The 21888-nt window shown below is 38.9% G+C and overlaps 4 protein-coding genes and 1 pseudogene across 5 annotated transcripts; 3 read left to right on the top strand and 2 right to left on the bottom strand.

Annotated features, from left to right (window-relative positions):
• Nucleotides 1-853, top strand: part of LOC108252629 — a 2780-nt pseudogene extending 1927 nt beyond the window's left edge.
• A 460-nt stretch (nt 854-1313) lies between these two features.
• On the top strand, nt 1314-3076 carry LOC108252628 (ubiquinol-cytochrome-c reductase complex assembly factor 2-like). Of its 2 annotated transcripts, none has more exons than XM_026825056.1 (3): nt 1314-1543; nt 2491-2769; nt 2919-3076. In XM_026825056.1, the coding sequence occupies exons 1-3, from the start codon at nt 1467-1469 to the stop codon at nt 2932-2934; spliced, it is 372 nt and encodes a 123-aa protein (XP_026680857.1). In that variant the 5' UTR covers nt 1314-1466; the 3' UTR covers nt 2935-3076. The 2 variants fall into 2 exon arrangements, with proteins under 2 accessions (XP_026680857.1, XP_017300391.2); XM_017444902.2 differs by having other exon boundaries at nt 2491-2779; nt 2929-3076.
• On the top strand, nt 2809-4725 carry LOC103511217 (probable methyltransferase-like protein 15 homolog). The gene is made up of 4 exons (XM_008475936.3): nt 2809-2915; nt 3158-3943; nt 4033-4360; nt 4497-4725. Exons 2-4 carry the CDS (start codon nt 3167-3169, stop codon nt 4577-4579), a joined length of 1188 nt encoding a protein of 395 aa, XP_008474158.1. The 5' UTR covers nt 2809-2915; nt 3158-3166; the 3' UTR covers nt 4580-4725.
• LOC103511220 (zinc finger protein 813-like) lies at nt 4688-8809 on the bottom strand. Its single transcript, XM_026825057.1, has 6 exons — nt 8632-8809; nt 7853-8057; nt 6736-6906; nt 5726-5895; nt 4980-5131; nt 4688-4888 (listed from the first exon to the last, which is right to left on the bottom strand). The coding sequence occupies exons 1-6, from the start codon at nt 8797-8799 to the stop codon at nt 4783-4785; spliced, it is 972 nt and encodes a 323-aa protein (XP_026680858.1). The 5' UTR covers nt 8800-8809; the 3' UTR covers nt 4688-4782.
• Nucleotides 8810-11176: 2367 nt separating this feature from the next.
• LOC103511216 (beta-galactoside alpha-2,6-sialyltransferase 2) lies at nt 11177-20049 on the bottom strand. The gene is made up of 7 exons (XM_008475935.3): nt 19967-20049; nt 19032-19331; nt 18458-18641; nt 17804-17957; nt 15862-16061; nt 14906-15080; nt 11177-11919 (listed from the first exon to the last, which is right to left on the bottom strand). The coding sequence occupies exons 2-7, from the start codon at nt 19304-19306 to the stop codon at nt 11678-11680; spliced, it is 1230 nt and encodes a 409-aa protein (XP_008474157.1). The 5' UTR covers nt 19307-19331; nt 19967-20049; the 3' UTR covers nt 11177-11677.
• Between the last annotated feature and the right edge of the window lie 1839 nt (nt 20050-21888).

The following is a 21888-nucleotide window of genomic DNA, read 5'->3' as shown; positions in this document are numbered from 1 at the left end:
AAAAAACTATCGAAAACACTATCGATAGTCAAGCCTCAACTATCGATAGCGTTCGATAGTCAAAACTATCGATAGTTATCGATAGTGCTATCGATAGTTCTCCTCCTCTACCTCACAACTTCCCTTTCCCACCATAAATTCTTTGTTTATTTTTGACTTGTAATTTTTATAAATTTTATTTTCTGTTTCTCAAGACCTCACAACTTTTGAAGAATTTGAAGTAAAATTTCGTTTTTCGTAGGTACTTACCTAATAATTAGTTTTCTCAACCTCTTTTCATTCTTGCGCTAATTCAAGTCACAAGTGAGTGTTTCTGTTAGGTACCTACTATAAAGTACCTACTCTTTTTTTTCTACTGTCATCAAGTCAATGTCTCTATAGTCCCTGCTGGATTGACTTGTTTGAGGTATCTAACGTGTGTCTGTCTTGGTACGAGATCAGTTCAAGGAAGATGAAGCTGTGTGAGTTCTGTGGAAAGCTAATGGAGGTGTCAAATCTTAGTTGACATCTTTTTAAAGAAGTTAAATCCAATTGATTTCTTTGTTCCAGAGATTTTGCTGAGTATTTAAGAGAGTTGACTCGAGCACAGTTTGTTTCTAATAATAAATTCACTATTGAAGAAGAGGAAACTTTGAAGAAAAATTTGGCAAGTCTAAAGAGACTCTCTGAAGACATCTACAATAAGAAGTATCCCAGAACTTTTCAAACCTCTGCCAGTGGACTGAATGGTAAGGAGTGTAATACTTTGCTCTCTCAAGAGTTCCTAGATGCGATGAGAGAAGATTCCAAAGGAATGTTTAGCAAATTATTTAAAAGGAAAGATAAGTACAAGAAAGATCTCAAGAGTTCCTAGATGCGATGAGAGAAGATTCCAAAGGAATGTTTAGCAAATTATTTAAAAGGAAAGATAAGTACAAGAAAGACCAATAAACTTTAATTGGAGATTTTACGGTCGAAATCGTCCATTACCACACTTTTTCCAATGTAAAAAAAAAAAAAAAATCGAAACTTAGATCACATACCTATTTACCTACATCTTCGGTTAAAGTTTGGTGATACGCACTATGTACCTATTTGTTATGTACCTATTATGTTTGTTAGAGGACGACAATAAAAATCCCATGTAATTTCAATCGTCCTCAGGGTATTTTTTTTAATGGTGGGATTTATAGCAAAATTCCCACAAAAATCTCGTCCTCAACACGCTCCCCTGTGCCAGATCCTGGGTTTTTTAGGCGTATTTTTGGGAAATCATATGAAAAAAATACGCCTTACAAAAAAAACAAAAGGAAATAAAAATAAGAGCAGTCCAGCAGTCGAGTCGAGACAAGTGATAAAACATAAATTTTCAAAAAAATAAAGTGAAAAGATAAAAGAACTGAGAACTGGATATATCCTCTTCTTCTGAGCAATATCACCTAGGAAGGAGATCATCAGATGTAGAAGAAGAGATTACCTTATTCTAAATGGCGAGCAGACTTTACAAAGAATATTTGAAGCTATTTGAACACTGGCCACTTGATATCACCAAAAGAGGAGGCAGGTAAATATAAAAAGGTCATTTTTTTCAAAGGGTTGGACAGAGGGAACTGTAACTGCTAAACTGCTAAGGTCTTGAGTCTTATCGTCCCGAAATGAAAGAGAGAAGGAAGACAGGATAGGAGAAAACCAGCTGTTCTGAGAGTGAACCTTCTCCGTCCAGGATAAAATCTACCTGGATGGAAATCAAACCCACAGTCTAGCACTTACAAGGCAGATGACAGATGTATTGTGCTACCTCTACCAGGTTGTGGTTATATACTGGGTTGGGGAAGGCAAGGTGGGTACACTTGCCTTGTTTTTCAGTTACCACTCCCGTGCCAAACTGTAGAAACAATATCCTGTCTCACCTAGTCCGAGCTCATCTCAACCCGGTACATAACCACAACCCCAAAGTAACTAGGCTGGCTAAAAAGGTCAAGCCAGTAGCAATAGCGTATTGAACACACCAGTTCCCAATGGATCACTGAAGTTAAGCAACATTGCATATAGTTAGTATCTGGATGCATGACCATATGGACAACAGTGTGTTGCCTGGTCCCAGCTCCACTCAGTTTGGTTTAGGTTAAATTGAGGCAGGTAGCTCGTTGCTGAATCAAGGGTAGGCAACTTGTGAGAAGACAGAGGTTCAGTTATTTATATCTATCCCTGAAGTCTACAGTGTACCTACAGTTTCATATTTGAGTCTAGTTTTATTTTACAATTAATTAATATTGCTTAGTTACTGCTTGCATAGGACTGAAAAGTCCCTTTACTCCTGTTTACTAGGCAAGCATCTTGACTACTACACCACCTAGGGACCACTACACCACAATCTCATGTTCAAATCCATTTTTTTTTTTTTTTTTTTTTTTTTTTTTTTTTTTTTTTTTTTCTAGAAGAGCACATGAGCTTGTACTATTCATCACACATTTTTAAAGAAGTTAAATCCAATTGATTTCTTTGTTCCAGAGATTTTGCTGAGTATTTAAGAGAGTTGACTCGAGCACAGTTTGTTTCTAATAATAAATTCACTATTGAAGAAGAGGAAACTTTGAAGAAAAATTTGGCAAGTCTAAAGAGACTCTCTGAAGACATCTACAATAAGAAGTATCCCAGAACTTTTCAAACCTCTGCCAGTGGACTGAATGGTAAGGAGTGTAATACTTTGCTCTCTCAAGAGTTCCTAGATGCGATGAGAGAAGATTCCAAAGGAATGTTTAGCAAATTATTTAAAAGGAAAGATAAGTACAAGAAAGACGATGCGATGAGAGAAGATTCCAAAGGAATGTTTAGCAAATTATTTAAAAGGAAAGATAAGTACAAGAAAGACCAGTGATAAGTTTTTCGATCATATTTTCTCCAATCTGTTCAATCATTGTAGTAAATCCAATTATTTTCAAGAAAGACCAGTGATAAGTTTTTCAATCATATTTTCTCCAATCTGTTCAATCATTGTAGTAAATCCAATTATTTATATAAAATGGGAACACATTTCTATAGAACATTTTATAAGCAAGATATCTTAAACCAGACAATGACTTCCAAGTTCGTAAGCAATGTTTTAAAGAATAATCTACATGGATCTCAAATGTTTGAGTCTTTGTACAAATCAACAGATGGCTCAATACTCAATTATTTTTATAAAATGGGAACACATTTCTATAGAACATTTTATAAGCAAGATATCTTAAACCAGACAATGACTTCCAAGTTCCTAAGCAATGTTTTAAAGAATAATCTACATGGATCTCAAATGTTTGAGTCTTTGTACAAATCAACAGATGGCTCAATACCTACTCTCTTGAGGAAGTTAAACCCAGTGTTCAGAAGTCATGTAAATACTTATTCATGTGAAACAAATGACAATGTTGTGAAAGGAAGTATTTTGAAATTTCTATGTTCTCAAGATTCATCTGATGATGTAACTATGATTGATATGACATATGGAGATGGAAATCATACAAGGCTGATACTAGAAAACATTGGGAATGTGAAAGTAATCTGTCTAGATAGAGACAAAGAATCATTTGAGAAAGCTAAAACTTTAGCAGCAAATGATCCTAGACTTGTTCCTGTGTATGGAAAGTTCAGTGATTTACCAAATATATTAAAGAATATGAATAACAATTTCAATTCAATAGATGGCATTATCATGGACGTGGGTATTTCGGATTCTCAAGCCAACTCGACACGAGGATTCAAACCAGATTCTAACTCACTCCTAGATATGAGAATGAGTCAAGAAGGGATCACGGGATATCAAGTGCTCTCCGCTATTGATGAAGTATCTCTTGCCAAAATATTGAAAACCTACGGCGAGGAAAAGCGTAGTAGACAAATTGCGCGAGCTATTATCGAGACTCGGTACACGTTTAAGAAATTGGAGAGAACTAGAGATCTGAATGAATTGGTAGCCAGTGTGGTTGGTACAGAAGTTAGAGTAGACCCTCGCAAACATGGAAGCGAGCATGTCGCACAGAAAGTTTACAATGGATTGCGACGGCCAGTGTGGTTGGTACAGAAGTTAGAGTAGACCCTCGCAAACATGGAAGCGAGCATGTCGCACAGAAAGTTTACAATGGATTGCGACGATTTGTTAATAACGAGTTGAATGAACTAAACTATGCTATGATCATAGCAGAGAAATATTTGAAACCTGAAGGTCTTCTACTAACCAAATGCAACTCCATTGTCGAAGATAAAATAGTAAAGCGACATCTTACAGGGAATGTCATAGAGCACTGTGCCAATGATCTAGCCCTAAAATTTGTCAATCACAACTTAACTGTAAACCCCTTAGACATGTCTAGCTTGACATCTTCTCCGTGGACTATTCTAGATAAAATCATACCCTCTGATAGTGATCTGAAACTAAGAGTAGCAATGAAAAAGGAAAGTAATAAAGCGAATGTATCCCAATAGACTACTGGTGTTCCTGTGAGTTTCTAAACTATCTGCTATCTGGACTATTCTAGATAAAATCATACCCTCTGATAGTGATCTGAAACTAAGAGTAGCAATGAAAAAGGAAAGTAATAAAGCGAATGTATCTCAATAGACTACTGGTGTTCCTGTGAGTTTCGAAACTATCTGCTATCCGCCCTATGAATTTTTCTCTTCATGTTATCAAAAGATCACTGTACGTAGTAAAAATAAAATGAGTCTATTTCATGTTATAAATTCTAGACTAGATCGATTTATTAACTACGTGTTGTCTGATTGATTAGATTGAGTAATATAATCACACTGGGGGCATGTATTCTATTTTACATGATGAATGGTCATGTGGTTTTTGAGATTGGAACTTTTGGCGAATCCCTTAATACACACAGTGCACTTGTAGGGCCAGGAGCCCGAGTGAGAATAGCTATGAGTTCTCAGATTACCAGGAGTAGGGAATGATTTGCCACAGGCGCCGACACTGGGGGCATGTATTCTATTTTACATGATGAATGGTCATGTGGTTTTTGAGATTGGAACTTTTGGCGAATCCCTTAATACATACAGTGCACTTGTAGGGCCAGGAGCCCGAGTGAGAATAGCTATGAGTTCTCAGATTACCAGGAGTAGGGAAGGATTTGCCACAGGCGCCACACTTGTGAGGTTTATCCTGAAAACAAAAGACGTGATTATTAGGGATTTTATTTTTTAGAACAGAACTTTTTTGAAAGCTGTTTGATAGAAGGAACTCAAACAACAGAGGTCTTATCGTCCCGAAATCGAAGAGAGAAGGAAGACAGAATAGGAGAAAGTCAGCCGTTCCGGTACGAACATTATCCCTTCAGGATAAAATCCGCCCCGGGTGGGAATCAAACCCGCGGCCTAGCGCTTACAAGGCAGACGCGCTATCAACCAAGCTAACTAGGCTGGCGAACTTTTTTTTAACATGTTTGATAGAGGGAAATTTAACGACGGAGGTCTTATCGTCCGGAATCTTGAAATAAAATTGAGTGGATTGCTTTGAGATGAAATTAGTGGACTATCTTAGAGATAAAAATAGAGGGACTAGATAGCGAACTTTTTTTTAACATGTTTGATAGAGGGAAATTTAACGACGGAGGTCTTATCGTCCGGAATCTTGAAATAAAATTGAGTGGACTGCTTTGAGATGAAATTAGTGGACTATCTTAGAGATAAAATTAGAGGGACTAGAAATAGTTAAATAGGTTCCGTTTCCTGAAAAGAAGGATACACCTATTGTTACCTTGACATGCGTTATCCTGTGGTAATACAGATTGGAACTCGCAGTGAACGTCTTGAAACAGATAGGACATACGTGAGGTCGTTCTCCACTGTGTATTCTGCGGTGAGTGTTGAGACTACTGGATGTTGAGAAACCCTTGCTACAGACGTCACAAACATGGGGCTTCTCACCTGAAAAAAGTTGAGGGACATTAGTTTCCCTAATCTGAAAATCGACCAAAAAGACATAGAAAATCGTGAAAATTTAAAGAAAAATCTGGAAAAGTCATGGAATTTGCCACCTGGCCAAAAAAGAAAATTATTCAAGTACCTCCGACCCCTAATTCAAGGCATGGAACTTTTCTGGAATAGACATGGAATTTCATTCCGGGAAAGCGTATAAATGCTGTCAATGCTTTAGATGCTTTAGTTTAGTAGGTTAATAGGTATTTGTACTGATAGTCGCGTCGCAATATACTTCTGTCAAACTGCAAACAAGCTCTAAATTACTCTAAACATCACCTGAAAAAAGTTGAGGGACATTAGTTTCCCTAATCTGAAAATCGACCAAAAAGACATAGAAAATCGTGAAAATTTAAAGAAAAACCTGGAAAAGTCATTGAATTTGCCACCTGGCCAAAAAAGAAAATTATTCAAGTACCTCCGACCTCTAATTTAAGTCATGGAACTTTTCTGGAATAGTCATGGAATTTCATTCCGGGAAAGCGTATAAATGCTGTCAATGCTTTAGATACTTTAGTTTAGTAGGTTAATATTTGTACTGATAGTCGCGTCGCAATATACTTCTGTAAAACTGCAAGCAAGCTCTAAACTAAAGTACTCTAAACTTACCAGTGTGAGTCCTCGTATGCCGCTTCAATAATGAGGGCCTATCGAAACTTTTCCCACACACTGTACATGGTAACTTCGCTTTAGATACTTTAGTTTGGTAGGTTAATATTTGTATTGATAGTCGCGTCGCAATATACTTCTGTAAAACTGCAAGCAAGCTCTAAAGTACTCTAAACTTACCAGTGTGAGTCCTTGTATGCCGCTTCAATAATGAGGGCCTATCGAAACTTTTCCCACACACTGTACATGGTAACATGGTTTTGCTCGGGGATTTTTTCTTGGCTTTTCTTGAGAACTCATTTTCCGCCCCTACTGTTGCAGATTTGGTGAGATCCAAAGGCCGTGCCCAATCTGAAATGTGAATTGTAGGTACATGCCTACAGTCTTTTTTTATTTTAATAGGTAGGTACTTTAAATATGTAAGTAAATCTGGTATAAGGTACATGCCTACAGTCTTTTTTTATTTTAATAGGTACTTTAAATATGTAAGTAAATCTGGTAAGAACAGAACAGTTTAAGCTACAGACTTGGCTCGTCTGCCTTGTAAGCGGTAGGTCGCATATACGATTTCCGCCCGGGGCATGGTAACATGGTTTTGCTCGGGGATTTTTTCTTGGCTTTTCTTGAGAACTCATTTTCCGCCCCTACTGTTGCAGATTTGGTGAGATTCAAAGGCCGTGCCCAATCTGAAATATGAATTGTAGGTACATGCCTACAGTCTTTTTTTATTTTAATAGGTACTTTAAATATGTAAGTAAATCTGGTAAGAACAGAACAGTTTAAGCTACAGGCTTGGCTCTTCTGCCTTGTAAGCGGTAGGTCGCATATACGATTTCCGCCCGGGGCGGATTTTATCCTAGCAGATAAGGTTCGTTCTCGGAACGGCTGACTTTCTCCTATCCCGTCTTCCTTCTCTCTTTTCTTTCGGGAGGATAAGACCTTAGCTCTTAAAAAAGCTATAGACTTGAAATTTGGAATGAAGGTGTCTAACTTATTAAGGGGAAATTTTGAGCATATAATTTTTGTTCTCCAAAGTAATGTTACACGCCAAACTTGCTGGTAAGACCGCGATTTTAAAAAGAGATCGAATAGACCAACAGGATGAAAGATAAGACCTTAGCTCTTAAAAAAAGCTATAGACTTGAAATTTGGAATGAACGTGTCTAACTTATTAAGGGGAAATTTTGAGCATATAATTTTTGTTCTCCAAAATAATGTTACACGCCAAACTTGCTGGTAAGACCGCGATTTTAAAAAGAGATCGAATAGACATAACTTTGTGCTGGACATAACTTACAGGAACCAAAGTTCTGTGAGGTTTCGAAGTAAGGTTTGATATTGGTCGCTGTAGAAATGGGTACATTAATTTTAACTATACATCGCTGTAGGCTATCCAGAGATATGACTACATTGGCTTCTTGTACAAGGAACACTCTCAGATAGGAAAGTACTTCTATCCAGTGAATTATATCTGTGTTGGTTGATGAGGAGGGAAGACCTTTCTGAAACAAGGGAAGCAGAAATAAATTAAGCCAGCTTAGTTAGCTTGGGACGCCTGCCTTGTAAGTGCTAGGTCGCGGATTCGATTCCCACTTACTCTCAGATAGGAAAGTACTTCTATCCAGTGAATTATATCTGTGTTGGTTGATGAGGAGGGAAGACCTTTCTGAAACAAGGGAAGCAAAAATAAATTAAGCCAGCCTAGTTAGCTTGGGACGCCTGCCTTGTAAGTGCTAGGTCGCGGATTCGATTCCCACTCGGGGCGAACTTTATCCTAAACGGTAAGGTTCGTTCTCGGAATGCCTAGCTTTCTCCAATCCTGCCCTACTTCTATTTTGAGACGATAAGAAATCAGTAGTTACAGTTCCCACTATCAAACCCCTTGTAGCTTTCTCCAATCCTGCCCTACTTCTATTTTGAGACGATAAGAAATCAGTAGTTACAGTTCCCACTATCAAACCCCTTTAGCTTTCTCCAATCCTGCCCTACTTCTATTTTGAGACGATAAGAAATCAGTAGTTACAGTTCCCACTATCAAACCCCTTAAAAAAAAATCCCCTTTATCTATCAACTTACCAAATCATAGGTTATCAATTGACAGTCACTCTGATACAATACCACTCCTTGTTTAATGGGAATATTGTTGACTATGTTCAGCTGACGATGATGTTGTCGCGATGATACAGCTGAGGAATCATTTTCTACGATGTCGAAAGCTTTTGGAACGAAGAATTGTATTTTCATTAGAATCAAAATGTAAATCTTGGAAAGCTCGCGCGATAAAACGGGTAGATGACAAATTGGGATGTATGTTAGAAGATTTTCTCAAAAATCCGCCCTTGGTGTGAATTCTATGTCCAATTTAAAGTTGAAACTTATGTCCAATTTAAAGTTGAAATTCGGTGGATTTTTTACCAAAGAGGTGAGCTTTTGGAACGAAGAATTGTATTTTCATTAGAATCAAAATGTAAATCTTGGAAAGCTCGCGCGATAAAACGGGTAGATGACAAATTAGGATGTATGTTACGAGATTTTCTCAAAAATCCGCCCTTAGTGCAAATTCTATGTCCAATTTAAAGTTGAAACATAATATGTCCAATTTAAAGTTGAAATTCGGTGGATTTCTTTTACCAAAGAGGTATTCACCAAATTTTATTAAAGGTCTTGTTAGATACTCGTAATACTTGCAATGAAAACTATGTTTAACATTCGCGGCGTGTCGGTAGGTTCCTAAAAACTTGAACAATTTTCAGAACGTCTTCTGGGCGTAGGGGTTTCACCTGTAATTGGATTATTTGATAAATAGTGCTTGGGTGGAAGAGCTCCTTTAGGAAAACCCTGCCACAAAAGAAAACTAGAAAAAACCCATCAAATGGGGTTTTTCCCAAGTCAATGTCTGACTTCTAAGAAATGATAACTAAGAAGAAAGAAATAATGTGATCTACGTATAACGTATAACGTTCAAAGAGTAAAGGAATTCGCTGTCTTACTAACCGGATAAGGGATAAGTATACTTACCTATTAGATACTTTTCATTTCTCACCCATTGTAGGTACTTACTCATTAGATGCTCGTAATACTTGCAATTAAAACTATGTTTAACATTCGCGGCGTGTCGGTAGGTTCCTAAAAACTTGAACAATTTTCAGAACTGAGTACTTATTTGAAAACTGGTCTAGATTTAAAAGAGTAAAGGAATTCGCTGTCTTACTAACCGGATAAGGGATAAGTATACTTACCTATTAGATACTTTTCATTTCTCACCCATTGTACTTACTCGAGGAATTCGCTGTCTTACTAACCGGATAAGGGATAAGTATACTTACCTATTAGATACTTTTCATTTCTCACCCATTGTACTTACTCGTTAAATCAGTTCAGTTGAGTGATAAATGATACCTTTCGACATATGACTTTTCAGTTGTGCGGCTCTTGTGTTAGCAAATTATGTCTTGTAGCACCAAATTATGTTGGTTTTTGTTTTTAGTACGCGAGTGCGAATTTTTTTCAGACATGCATGGGCCCTTGCTTCGTTTGAATTTTACCTTTTAATTTCCAAACCTTGATAAGTTGAATATGATGATGGCTTTTCCCGGTCCCACTCAGGCTGGGCGAGGTTAATGTGTGGAGGAAGATGGCTTGTCAGTGAATGGAGGGTGAAACCCCTGACACTAAAAAAATAAAAAACTCGTACAGTGACGCTGAAAAAAAGTCCATAGAAAAAAAACCTCTCTACACGAGGTTCCCCATATGAAAATTAAGTTCATATCGAACAAAGGCAAGAAATATTGATGCTCAAATAATGTTACCCCAATGTACCTACTTATGGATACAATAGGTATCACCCTACACCAAGGAGCGGATATTACAAATACTTACTTCATTCCCATGTTGTATTGTGCTTTGATTACTTACGAGTATGCGTATGCAAATATTGATGCTCAAATAATGTTACCCCAATGTACCTACTTATGGATACAATAGGTATCACCCTACACCAAGGAGCGGATATTACAAGTACTTACTTCATTCCCATGATGTATTGTGCTTTTATTACTGTGTTACCCCAATGTACCTACTTATGGATACAATAGGTATCACCCTACACCAAGGAGCGGATATTACAAATACTTACTTCATTCCCATGATGTATTGTGTTTTGATTACTTACGAGTATGCCCTATGACATACCTAGTAAAATCATAGATATGCCTGTTTGGCACTTCGTAGACAATTTGGTAGGTAACAGCCACTTAGGAAAAATGATCAAGACCTTCGAATCCCAACTGAGGTCCATTTTTTTTTTAACTTTCAAATCTATACAACTAGAAAAAATAGGAAAGAGATTTCGAAACACGAAAGACAAAATATTGAATGAAATGGACATACTATAAAAAAATCTAGGACCTAACGCTTATTTATTTGACGAAATTACATTCTCATCAACGAAAAAAGTTCGTACACCACAAAGGTGGCCGAATTTATAAGAAATATATAAAAGTGTACAAAAATGACTAGTTACCTATCAGAAAATTATTTTCGTACCTAAATTACTACCTAACTGATGGGTCTATAAAGAAAGAAAAAAGTCATAAAGAAGATAATACTGTTAAACAGTGGATCGTACCTAAATTACTACCTAACTGATGGGTCTATAAAGAAAGAAAAAAGTCATAAAGAAGATAATACTGTTAAACAGTGGAAAAAAATACAAAGGCACAAAAAATGTAAATAAATTGAAACTATTCAATATCAAGCTACTTAATGGAAATATGACATTTTGATTTTGGTCTTTGAAAGCTCTAGGCATATACATTGTATTGCAATCCTAACATACCCGTTCTTTGGAGTATTGTACGGGCAAAATGAGTCCAAATATTAACTCGACGATTTTAAATTAAGGAGCGTAGTAGCACTCCGCCCCGTCAAGTCAAAAACAGTTTAGTTTAGGTTTGATCAGGGCCGTATCCAGGGTTTTATCGAGGGGGCGTGGATGCTCCAAATTTTCGGAGTCTGGCCTACAGTAAAGGAGAAAATGGAGCTCGAGGGGGCGGAGCCCGGGCCTCCTAAATACGGCCCTCTTTGATCGGGACTAGGGTTAGGGCTCCGTTGTGGACACCTATTAACATTTGAGTGTCGAATAGCCAGCAATTGTCACATAGCCTTTGTTGAACACCGTTTCATCCGACGCGGTATTCAAGGCAAGGTACAGCAGTTTCTCAGCGGCCAAGGGATGCCATACACCGGTCGTACAGGTAGAATCTATGAGAGGAGAGAAGTAGTGACAGGTGCTGGTCATACGATGAGAGGGGACGAACTCGAACATGTTGATCGTGGAGCAATGAGGGAGAAGGAGGGCGAGGCCTGTAGAAGAGATAGAAATAATAACAATAAACCGGTTGGGTGGAAGAGCTCACTAAGTGAGAATCCTGCTATTAAGGCCTTAAAAATAAATAAATAAATAAAATAAACTTTTTGGTGGAAGGTAACCACTTGGCGACCACTTTGGCTGAATTCAAAATGAGTCCAAATATTAACTCGACGATTTTAAATTAAGGAGCGTAGTAGCACTCCGCCCCGTCAAGTCAAAAACAGTTTAGTTTATGTTTGATCAGGGCCGTATCCAGGATTTTATCGAGGGGGCGTGGATGCTCCAAATTTTCGGAGTCTGGCCTACAGTAAAGGAGAAAATGGAGCTCGAGGGGGCGGGGCCCGGGCCTCCTAAATACAGCCCTCTTGGATCGGGACTAGGGTCGGGGCTCCGTTGTGGACGCATATTAACATTTGAGTGTGCGATGTCGAAAGCTTTTGGAACGAAGAATTGTATTTTCATTAGAATCAAAATGTAAATCTTGGAAAGCTCGCGCGATAAAACGGGTAGATGACAAATTAGGATGTATGTTACGAGATTTTCTCAAAAATCCGCCCTTAGTGCAAATTCTATGTCCAATTTAAAGTTGAAACATAATATGTCCAATTTAAAGTTGAAATTCGGTGGATTTCTTTTACCAAAGAGGTATTCACCAAATTTTATTAAAGGTCTTGTTAGATGCTCGTAATACTTGCAATTAAAACTATGTTTAACATTCGCGGCGTGTCGGTAGGTTCCTAAAAACTTAAACAATTTTCAGAAGAACTGAGTACTTATTTGAAAACTGGTCTAGATTTAAAAGAGTAAAGGAATTCGCTGTCTTACTAACCGGATAAGGGATAAGTATACTTACCTATTAGATACTTTTCATTTCTCACCCATTGTACTTACTCGTCAAATCAGTTCAGTTGAGTGATAAATGATATCTTTCGACATATGACTTTTCAGTTGTGCGGCTCTTGTGTTAGCAAATTATGTCTTGTAGCACCAAATTATGTTGGTTTTTGTTTTTAGTACGCGAGTGCGAATTTTTTTCAGACATGCATGGGCCCTTGCTTCGTTTGAATTTTACCTTTTAATTTCCAAACCTTGATAAGTTGAATATGATGATGGCTTTTCCCGGTCCCACTCAGGCTGGGCGAGGTTAATGTGTGGAGGAAGATGGCTTGTCAGTGAATGGAGGGTGAAACCCCTGACACTAAAAAAATAAAAAACTCGTACAGTGACGCTGAAAAAAAGTCCATAGAAAAAAAACCTCTCGACACGAGGTTCCCCATATGAAAATTAAGTTCATATCGAACAAAGGCAAGAAATATTGATGCTCAAATAATGTTACCCCAATGTACCTACTTATGGATACAATAGGTATCACCCTACACCAAGGAGCGGATATTACAAATACTTACTTCATTCCCATGTTGTATTGTGCTTTGATTACTTACGAGTATGCCCTATGACATACCTAGTAAAATCATAGATATGCCTGTTTGGCACTTCGTAGACAATTTGGTAGGTAACAGCCACTTAGGGGAAATGATCAAGACCTTCGAATCCCAACTGAGGTCCATTTTTTTTTTATCTTTAACTTTCAAATCTATACAACTAGAAAAAATAGGAAAGAGATTTCGAAATACGAAAGACAAAATATTGAATGAAATAGACATACTATAAAAAATCTAGGACCTAACACTTGTTTATTTGACGAAATTACATTCTCATCAACTAAAAAAGTTCGTCTACCACAAAGGTGGCCGAATGTATAAGAAATATTAAGTATAAAAGTATACCAAAAATGACTAGTTACCTATCAGAAAATTATTTTCGTACCCAAATTACTACCTAACTGATGGGTCTATAAAAAGAAAAATGTCATAAAGAAGATAATACTGTTAGACAGTGGAAAAAAAATACAGTCACGGCATACGCTCCCGTAGGCGATGACGTCATAATTCATGACTCCCGCTTCGTTTGTTTGTACGCAAGCGTTTCTACGCATTTTTGACGTGAAATCTGACGTCACAACTCTTTGAACTTTTTCATTAGAACGGCAATTAAAAATTGAATTTTCGACCGCGTTTCTACGCATTTTGACGTGAAATCTGACGTCACAACTCTTTGAACTTTTTCATTAGAACGGCAATTAAAAATTTAATTTTCGACTTTTTCAAATTACTTTTCGGAGTTTTGACCTCAGATTTGGATTTTTCCCAACTTTTTACATAGGAATCGACCATTTATTTATAATTTTTACCCATTTGCAACTGCTCCACTGTTTGTGGTAATTATTCCTATTCTCTGCTAAGTCCAAATAATGGAGATTTTTTTCTAAGAGGTTTAGTAGGGGGGAACTGTAATAACTGAATAGAGGGAACTGTAAGTACTGAGGCTTTATCATCCCCAAATCGAAGAGCGAAGGAAGTCACAATAAGAGGAAGCCAGCCGTTCCGAGAGCGAACCTTATCTGTTAAGACAAATTTCGCCCCGGGCGGGAATCGAATCCGCGGACTACGGCTTACAACATAGGCCTTTATTTTGTGAAGTGGTGTGGGGTGGATAAGTGGAGGAGAAGTGGAATAGTAGATAATCTTCTTTTTTTTTAAAAAAAAGGCTTTCTTTTGAGTGGCAGGGTTCTCCTGGAAAATCTTACCCAAATATCCCGAAGATGGATTTTTCCCAACTTTTTACATAGGAATCGACCATTTATTTATAATTTTTACCCATTTGCAACTGCTCCACTGTTTGTGGTAATTATCCCTATTCTCTGCTAAGTCCAAATAATGGAGATTTTTTTCTATGAGGTTTGGTAGGGGGAACTGTAACAACTGAATAGAGGGAACTGTAAGTACTGAGGCTTTATCGTCCCCAAATCGAAGAGCGAAGGAAGTCACAATAAGAGGAAGCCAGCCGTTCCGAGAGCGAACCTTATCGAATCCGCGGCCTATCTCTTACACTGCTTACAGCATAGTGGATAAATCTTACCCAAATATCCCGAAGACGGGGGGTTCAGTCTCATTTTGGAATAGGTGTGTTGTTGAAGGTACATCCAGAGTTTCCACAGCTCCTCTGGATTCACAATAGCGACATTGCTATCCGGATGTTGAGATTTATATTTGATAAATGATCGGAAGAAGTTGAATTCCGGATTCCGCAACCACTGGAAATGTTTTTTAAGAAAAATTAATTCCAGCCTAGTTAGCTTGGAGGGTAGCGCGTCTTGTCTTGTAAGCGTTAGGTCGTGGGTTCGATTCCCGCTCGAGGCGGAATTTATCTCGAGCGAATAATGTTCGTTCTTGGAATGGCTGGCTTTCTCCTATCCTGTCTTCCTTCTCTCTTCATAAATGATCTGAAGAAGTTGAATTCCGGATTCCGCAACCACTGGAAATGTTTTTAAGAAAAAATAATTCCACCCTAGTTAGCTTGGAGGGTAGCGCGTCTTGTCTTGTAAGCGTTAGGTCGTGGGTTCGATTCCCGCTCGAGGCGGAATTAATCTCGAGCGAATAAAGTTCGTTCTTGGAATGGCTGGCTTTCTCTTATCCTGTCTTCCTTCTCTCTTCGTTTTCGGGATTGAGACCATAATAGATACAGTTCCTTAACATTGCTATCCGGATGTTGAGATTTATATTTGATAAATGATCGGAAGAAGTTGAATTCCGGATTCCGCAACCACTGGAAATGTTTTTAAGAAAAATTAATTCCAGCCTAGTTAGCTTGGAGGGTAGCGCGTCTTGTCTTGTAAGCGCTAGGTCGCGGGTTCGATTCCCGCCCGGGGCGGACTTCCTTCTCTCTTCGTTTTCGGGATTAAGACCATGGTAGATACAGTTCCTTCTATCAAACATTAAAAAAAAACTCCCGTCACTCGGTAAAACTTAAAAAATCACGGGTTATCAATTGACAGTCAATCTGATATCGAATCATTCCCTGCTTTAGGTACTTACAACCTGGAGTGTGCCTCTGAATGGCATTGGGTCCCAGATGAGTATCTTGATGTTTTTGTACAAGGAAGAGCTCGTGAAGTCAAATTCAGGTTTGGACGCTACTTGTGAGTTTAAAATTCGAATGGTTGTTTTCGTACCCACATCAACTTCATGGTCTATTGTAGGGGCATGATTGAACCTCAGTACTAGATCATGCTTGTCTGCAAAACACGAGAGAAAGTGGGTTAGAGATTGCCTTCTGGTTTTGATTTCTAAGAGCAAGTACAGGCCTGGAAAATCTTTGATTACCTATGCCGGGAATTGAACGCAGAACGTAAAGCGTTTAGAAGTTAGAATATGTAGAATATAGGGTGGTTTGGGGTAACTTTGATACAGTTGCAACTTCGAGATACTAACTTCAAGGGTCTCAAATGACGTTTGGACGCTACTTGTGAGTTTAAAATTCGAATGGTTGTTTTCGTACCCACATCAACTTCATGGTCTATGGTAGGGGCATGATTGAACCTCAGTACTAGATCATGCTTGTCTGCAAAACACGAGAGAAAGTGGGTTAGGGATTGCCTTCTGGTTTTGTTTTCTAAGAGCAAGTACAGGCCTGGAAAATCTTTGATTAACTATGCCGGGAACGCAGAACGTAGAGCGTTTAGAAGTTAGAATATGTAGAATATAGGGTGGTTTGGGGTAACTTTGAGACAATTGCAACTTCGAGATACCAACTTTAATGGTCTCAAATGATTGTAGGGGCATGATTGAACCTCAGTACTAGATCATGCTTGTCTGCAAAACACGAGAGAAAGTGGGTTAGAGATTGCCTTCTGGTTTTGTTTTCTAAGAGCAAGTACAGGCCTGGAAAATCTTTGATTATGCCTGGAATTGAACGCAGAACGTAAAGCGTTTAGAAGTTAGAATATGTAGATTGTAGAATATAGGGTGGTTTGGGGTAACTTTGATACAGTTGCAACTTTGAGATACTAACTTTAAGGGTCTCAAATGACATGACTGGTCACCAATTTTTCATAAGACTCTTTCGGTAGTGTTTAAGTCTGTCATTTGAGACCATTAATGTTCTCAAAATCACCCCAACCCAACCTACCTCTTCTATCATACACAAAAAGCCCACTATGAAGCTTAGGTGTAGGGGCAAACAGCCCTAAAGGATGGGTTAAGCTTCTACGAATCTACCTCTTTTGTATTCCTCGAATGACACTGAAATGTTTATTCACGGCCTTTACCCTAACACTCCCCGCAATCTAAATAAGGTGGCACTAATGAACGGAGTTTATTATTATTTTTTTTTTAAATACAGCTGTCTGGCTGGGGGACGTTAAACAGGGAGTAGACTAGCTTAGTCTGGCTGAGAGACTTGGTTCGTTCTCGGAACGGCTGACTTTCTCCTATCCCGTCTTCCTTCTCTCTTTTCTTTCGGGAGGATAAGACCTTAGCTCTTAAAAAAAGCTATAGACTTGAAATTTGGAATGAACGTGTCTAACTTATTAAGGGGAAATTTTGAGCATATATGACTATGAAGCTTAGGTGTAGGGGCAAACAGCCCTAAAGGATGGGTTAAGCTTCTACGAATCTACCTCTTTTGTATTCCTCGAATGACAGTGAAATGTTTATTCACGACCTTTACCCTAACACTCCCCGCAATCTAAATAAGGTGGCACTAATGAACGGAGTTTATTATTATTTTTTCAAATACAGCTGTCTGGCTGGGGGACGTTAAACAGGGAGTAGACCAGCTTAGTCTGGCTGAGAGACTTCAAACAGGGAGTATACCAGCCTGAATTTCCCTTGCTAAAGAAATAGCAAAGGTTGAGTGCGAAGGGCATTCACTCGTAAAAATTGTAAATTGAGAGGCTCACGAAAAACGCCGACCCCGTCTGTACACGGGAAAAGGCAGAGAAAAAGAAGAAGATTTCAAGTACAGAAATAGTCTCACCTATTTCGGCACCTAGGTAGGAATTTCTCAACGCTCCCGCATTGGATACAATGGCACACTTCTCGTAGTGTTCATCCTTCCCAAACAGAGGTTTAGTGGTCAACATTCTCCTCAACTCAGGATCTTCCACGTCTTCTGGGCGTAGGGGTTTCACCTGTAATTGGATTATTTGATAAATAGTGCTTGGGTGGAAGAGCTCCTTTAGGAAAACCCTGCTACAAAAGAAAACTAGAAAAAACCCATCAAATGGGGTTTTTCCCAAGTCAATGTCTGACTTCTAAGAAATGATAACTAAGAAGAAAGAAATAATGTGATCTACGTATAACGTATAACGTTCACATAGGTAATCTAAGTAAAATTAGCTTTACATCAATTACAATAGTAAAATGACCTTGTATACTTACTGGACATAAAGTAATAGATAGCAGCCTCCGTGGCCGAGTGGGTATCACACTATCACACTAGGCTTGCACGCCGGAGATCCCGGGTTCGATTCCCGGCGGAGTGGAAGTTACGGCAAATCTAGTTAGCTTGGAGGGTAACGCGCCTACCTTGCAAGTACTGGTTTCCTATCCTGCCCTCTCCGTTCTTAGATTTCGGGACGATAAGACTTCGTTGTAACTTCCCTCTATCAAACCTCTAAGAAACTTTTACCTGTCCAGACATAGCGTCTCGAAGTTCACACAGTAGTTTTTCCGGACTCATGTTGTGATTGTGCATGGGTTCTACAAAGTTCACATCGTATGGGTTTTCCTTCTGCAGTCGGGTCAGTGAACTTTCTTCAAATAGGACACTGCGAAGTCGAATGATTATTTTCCGTTTGAACTCAAGAAGCATCCTGCGAAAACGGAACATTTTATATTAGAAATTTGCCGTCACTGGAAGTTTTTCTCCGTTTTGTTTCGTAGCAATGAAACAAATGTTCATGTGGTCTGTGTCGTAGCATGCCCATCCCGTAGTATGCCCCTCATCAGATGGGCGATAAGTGACACAATACTTCTCATTTAGGTGCTGCTGGAACACCAGAAATTAATCCGATATGACTTACATAAGGTAATGAAACTTCTTGAACTACCATCGCCTTGGATAGAATGGAACCCGCGCGTTCCTCATTACTTGCCATCGAGGCAGGTTTAGGATAAAATTCCATGTCTTGTTCTCGACTGGGATTGAACCCACGCCCTCCTTATTACAAGGCGAGCGTCCTGACCACCACCTCTATACTGACCTCTTATCAGCCAAATAGTTCACCCCATACTGGGTCGCATTGGGGAAGCTTGGTTTGAACTCTCTCTTCTGTGTTGGTACTTGTGTGACGTTATCGTCGAAATATTCGACCAGGGTTTGTTTGTCTTGGTGTCTGGCGTGTTTCCCTGAGCTAGGCGGATAGAGGTAGCGATGCTTGTTCTTCCAGTAGTGAGACCAGACGATGTAGATATACCCGCACATCCCGAACATAAGCAGGTTGATGAAGATGTAGACGGATATGAGTACGATCCTCATTGCGATGGTATACTCTACAAAGGTCCTGATGGGGAAAATCTAATTATTGGGAGTGCACAATGCACATACTTGTAGGTATAAGGCTGAAAACGCAGAGTGGAGCGGAGAGCATAGCGGGACAACAGAGGGAGAGGGAAGTGACGAGTTCAAACCGCTGAGGGTAAAAAGCTCTATGCTCTTTGATCCACTCTGTTTTCAGCTTAGCGGGACAACAGAGGGAGAGGGAAGTGACGAGTTCAAACCGCTGAGGGTAAAAAGCTCTATGCTCTTTGATCCACTCTGTTTTCAGCCCAAGGGTAGTCATGTTGACTTTATATTGGTCCCAACATTTTCCTATTCTATGCTCTTTGATCCACTCTGTTTTCAGCTCAAGGGTAGTCATGTTGACTTTATATTGGTCCCGACATTTTCCTATCTACGCTTGCCTAGAAGCCCAAAGTGCATTTCAATATGAGACTGTAGACCTAGTTGTTAATAAGACCTAGGTCTGTGTTCTTCATGTACCACTCGTATCAACATTTTGATGATGGGTCAATACAGGTATTAACATTTGTAACATTCCCGTCCATACTTGTTATTTTCCAATGAATATATGAAAATTTGCTCTCTTTTGAAACCTACGATATAACTCCCTACATCATACGTATAATATCGACTTACCTCAAACAAGGCTGTATATGGTGTACATCCGTTTACTTCCACTGATCAGCACAGCTTACCCCATCAGTTTATCAACTCATGATTTATTAAGAATCGAACTACGAAAGAGCTTTTACGATGTAGAGGACCAGCTGATACCAAATGAGAAATTTCTTATCTCATTTCAGTGTACGGAAAAGAAAAAAAATCAGCTCGCATAATCGTAATTACGAGCAGTTGAGTATAATTGAGACATAATGATAGTAATGAAAATTATAGGGCATGTTACGACACAGACCACACGAGTCTAATGTAGCAGTTGTTTCATTGCTGCGAAATAAAAACGGCGGTGAAACACTAAAAAAAGGTAATTCCTCTAATGGGTGGTTCTTTTCTGCTTAATGCCGTCCAAATAATGCTAACCCTACAAGTGCTGTGTACTTAATTTAAAGGCTACTCTGATTATTTAAAATAGGTTATAGGTACCTGGGGTTACCTGGGATTCACTCTACATCGTTTGAAACATGAATCCTCACAGCAATCGCAGCACTTCTTGCATTTGTAGCAAACTTTGCATTCCTCTGGGTAATGGTGATCTGAAAATTGTCCATAAAATATAATAAAATCTGTGGCGTTATGAAAAAATTGATATCTACCTACTCGATATAATAAATGAGCTAAATCTAACACTAATATCTAAAGAGGGCGTTTATTTTCATTATTTCATATTAAAACAAATTATTTCATTGGTAGCTATTTGCGACTGGCGCGAGGGGTCTCGTCTCTTCGTCTTCTTCAGTATGCATCAAAGAAAATCTGGTGAGAACATCACACGACTTTCTATTACATTTGCGGAATACGTATTAGATCGGAAGAGCGGTTCAATGAAAATGTTTCTAGTCTCGAGCGAGCCCCTAAGCCAATTTTTTCGAAAATGTTCCTATCTTAAAATACTTCCCAGCTCGCAATGGATGAGTATTTAAAAGTGTCGAAAAACTGAATTTTTTATTTTTTTATTTTTCTAAGTCCAAAAATGTTCCATCTTAAGATACTCCGCCTGCCAGCCTAGTTAGCTTAGTTTGGTGAGTGCGTCGCCTTGTAAAGCGCTAGGCCCGCGGTCGATTCGCCGCGCCGGGCGATTTTATCCTGATGGGATAATGTTCGTTCTCGGAACGGCTGGCTTTCTTATCCTGTCTTCCTTCGTCCTCTTCGATTTGCGACGATAAGGACCATAGAAGGTGGTACAGTTCCCTCTGTCAACACCTCTTAAAAAAAAAAAAATACGAAAAAAAGTAAAATACTCCCCGTGTAATAAGTTTTTTTTCGGAAGTCATGGATCTAGTAAGATAGTTAGGCTAGTACTAACCGTAACCTAAAGCGTTTAGCAATATTCTTTTGGATGTGTCAAATTCATGGCGGGAGCTCATGGGCACCAAAGCAGATTCTACGATCGCTCTACACTCTAATGAATCGAGTGGAGTCGAGCTACTCAACTCACAAATGATTGCACACTTGTAACTATAACTTTTCTAGCCGATTTTACTTTTTCCCACCAAGAATTCCCCATTTTTATTGTGTTTACTAATGGATGCTGTTTCTCCTCCTAGATAAAGCTTAACACTATAAACTTGGTTCTTCTGTCCTGTACTGCCCTCTCCCACCTTCGCTCCAACACTCTTCTTCGCACGAGTAGGCACGCCTTTCAATATTCTCAAAGGCAGCTTCTTTGGCGCTGTTTCTAATACAAGGCCACTGAAGTTCTATTATTTTTGCGTTGATATGAAAACACTTCAAGAAAAAAAAAAAGCAGACAACCGTAATTTGGGCCTCTTTCCCTTTTTATACTCGCCGCCCAGCATTATAGGCGATAATAGAAAAAAAAGCGCAGCGTGTCATTGACAACCGACAATTGACCAACTTGTAGGCTGGAGTCGCCACCCCAG

The sequence above is a fragment of the Diaphorina citri genome, unplaced genomic scaffold, assembly GCF_000475195.1.
Source record: "Diaphorina citri unplaced genomic scaffold, Diaci psyllid genome assembly version 1.1 scaffold689, whole genome shotgun sequence".
Taxonomy (NCBI): Eukaryota; Metazoa; Arthropoda; class Insecta; order Hemiptera; family Psyllidae; genus Diaphorina; species Diaphorina citri.
The sequence above is the reverse complement of the archived record's forward strand: the minus strand, read 5'-3'. Positions and strand labels throughout refer to the sequence as shown.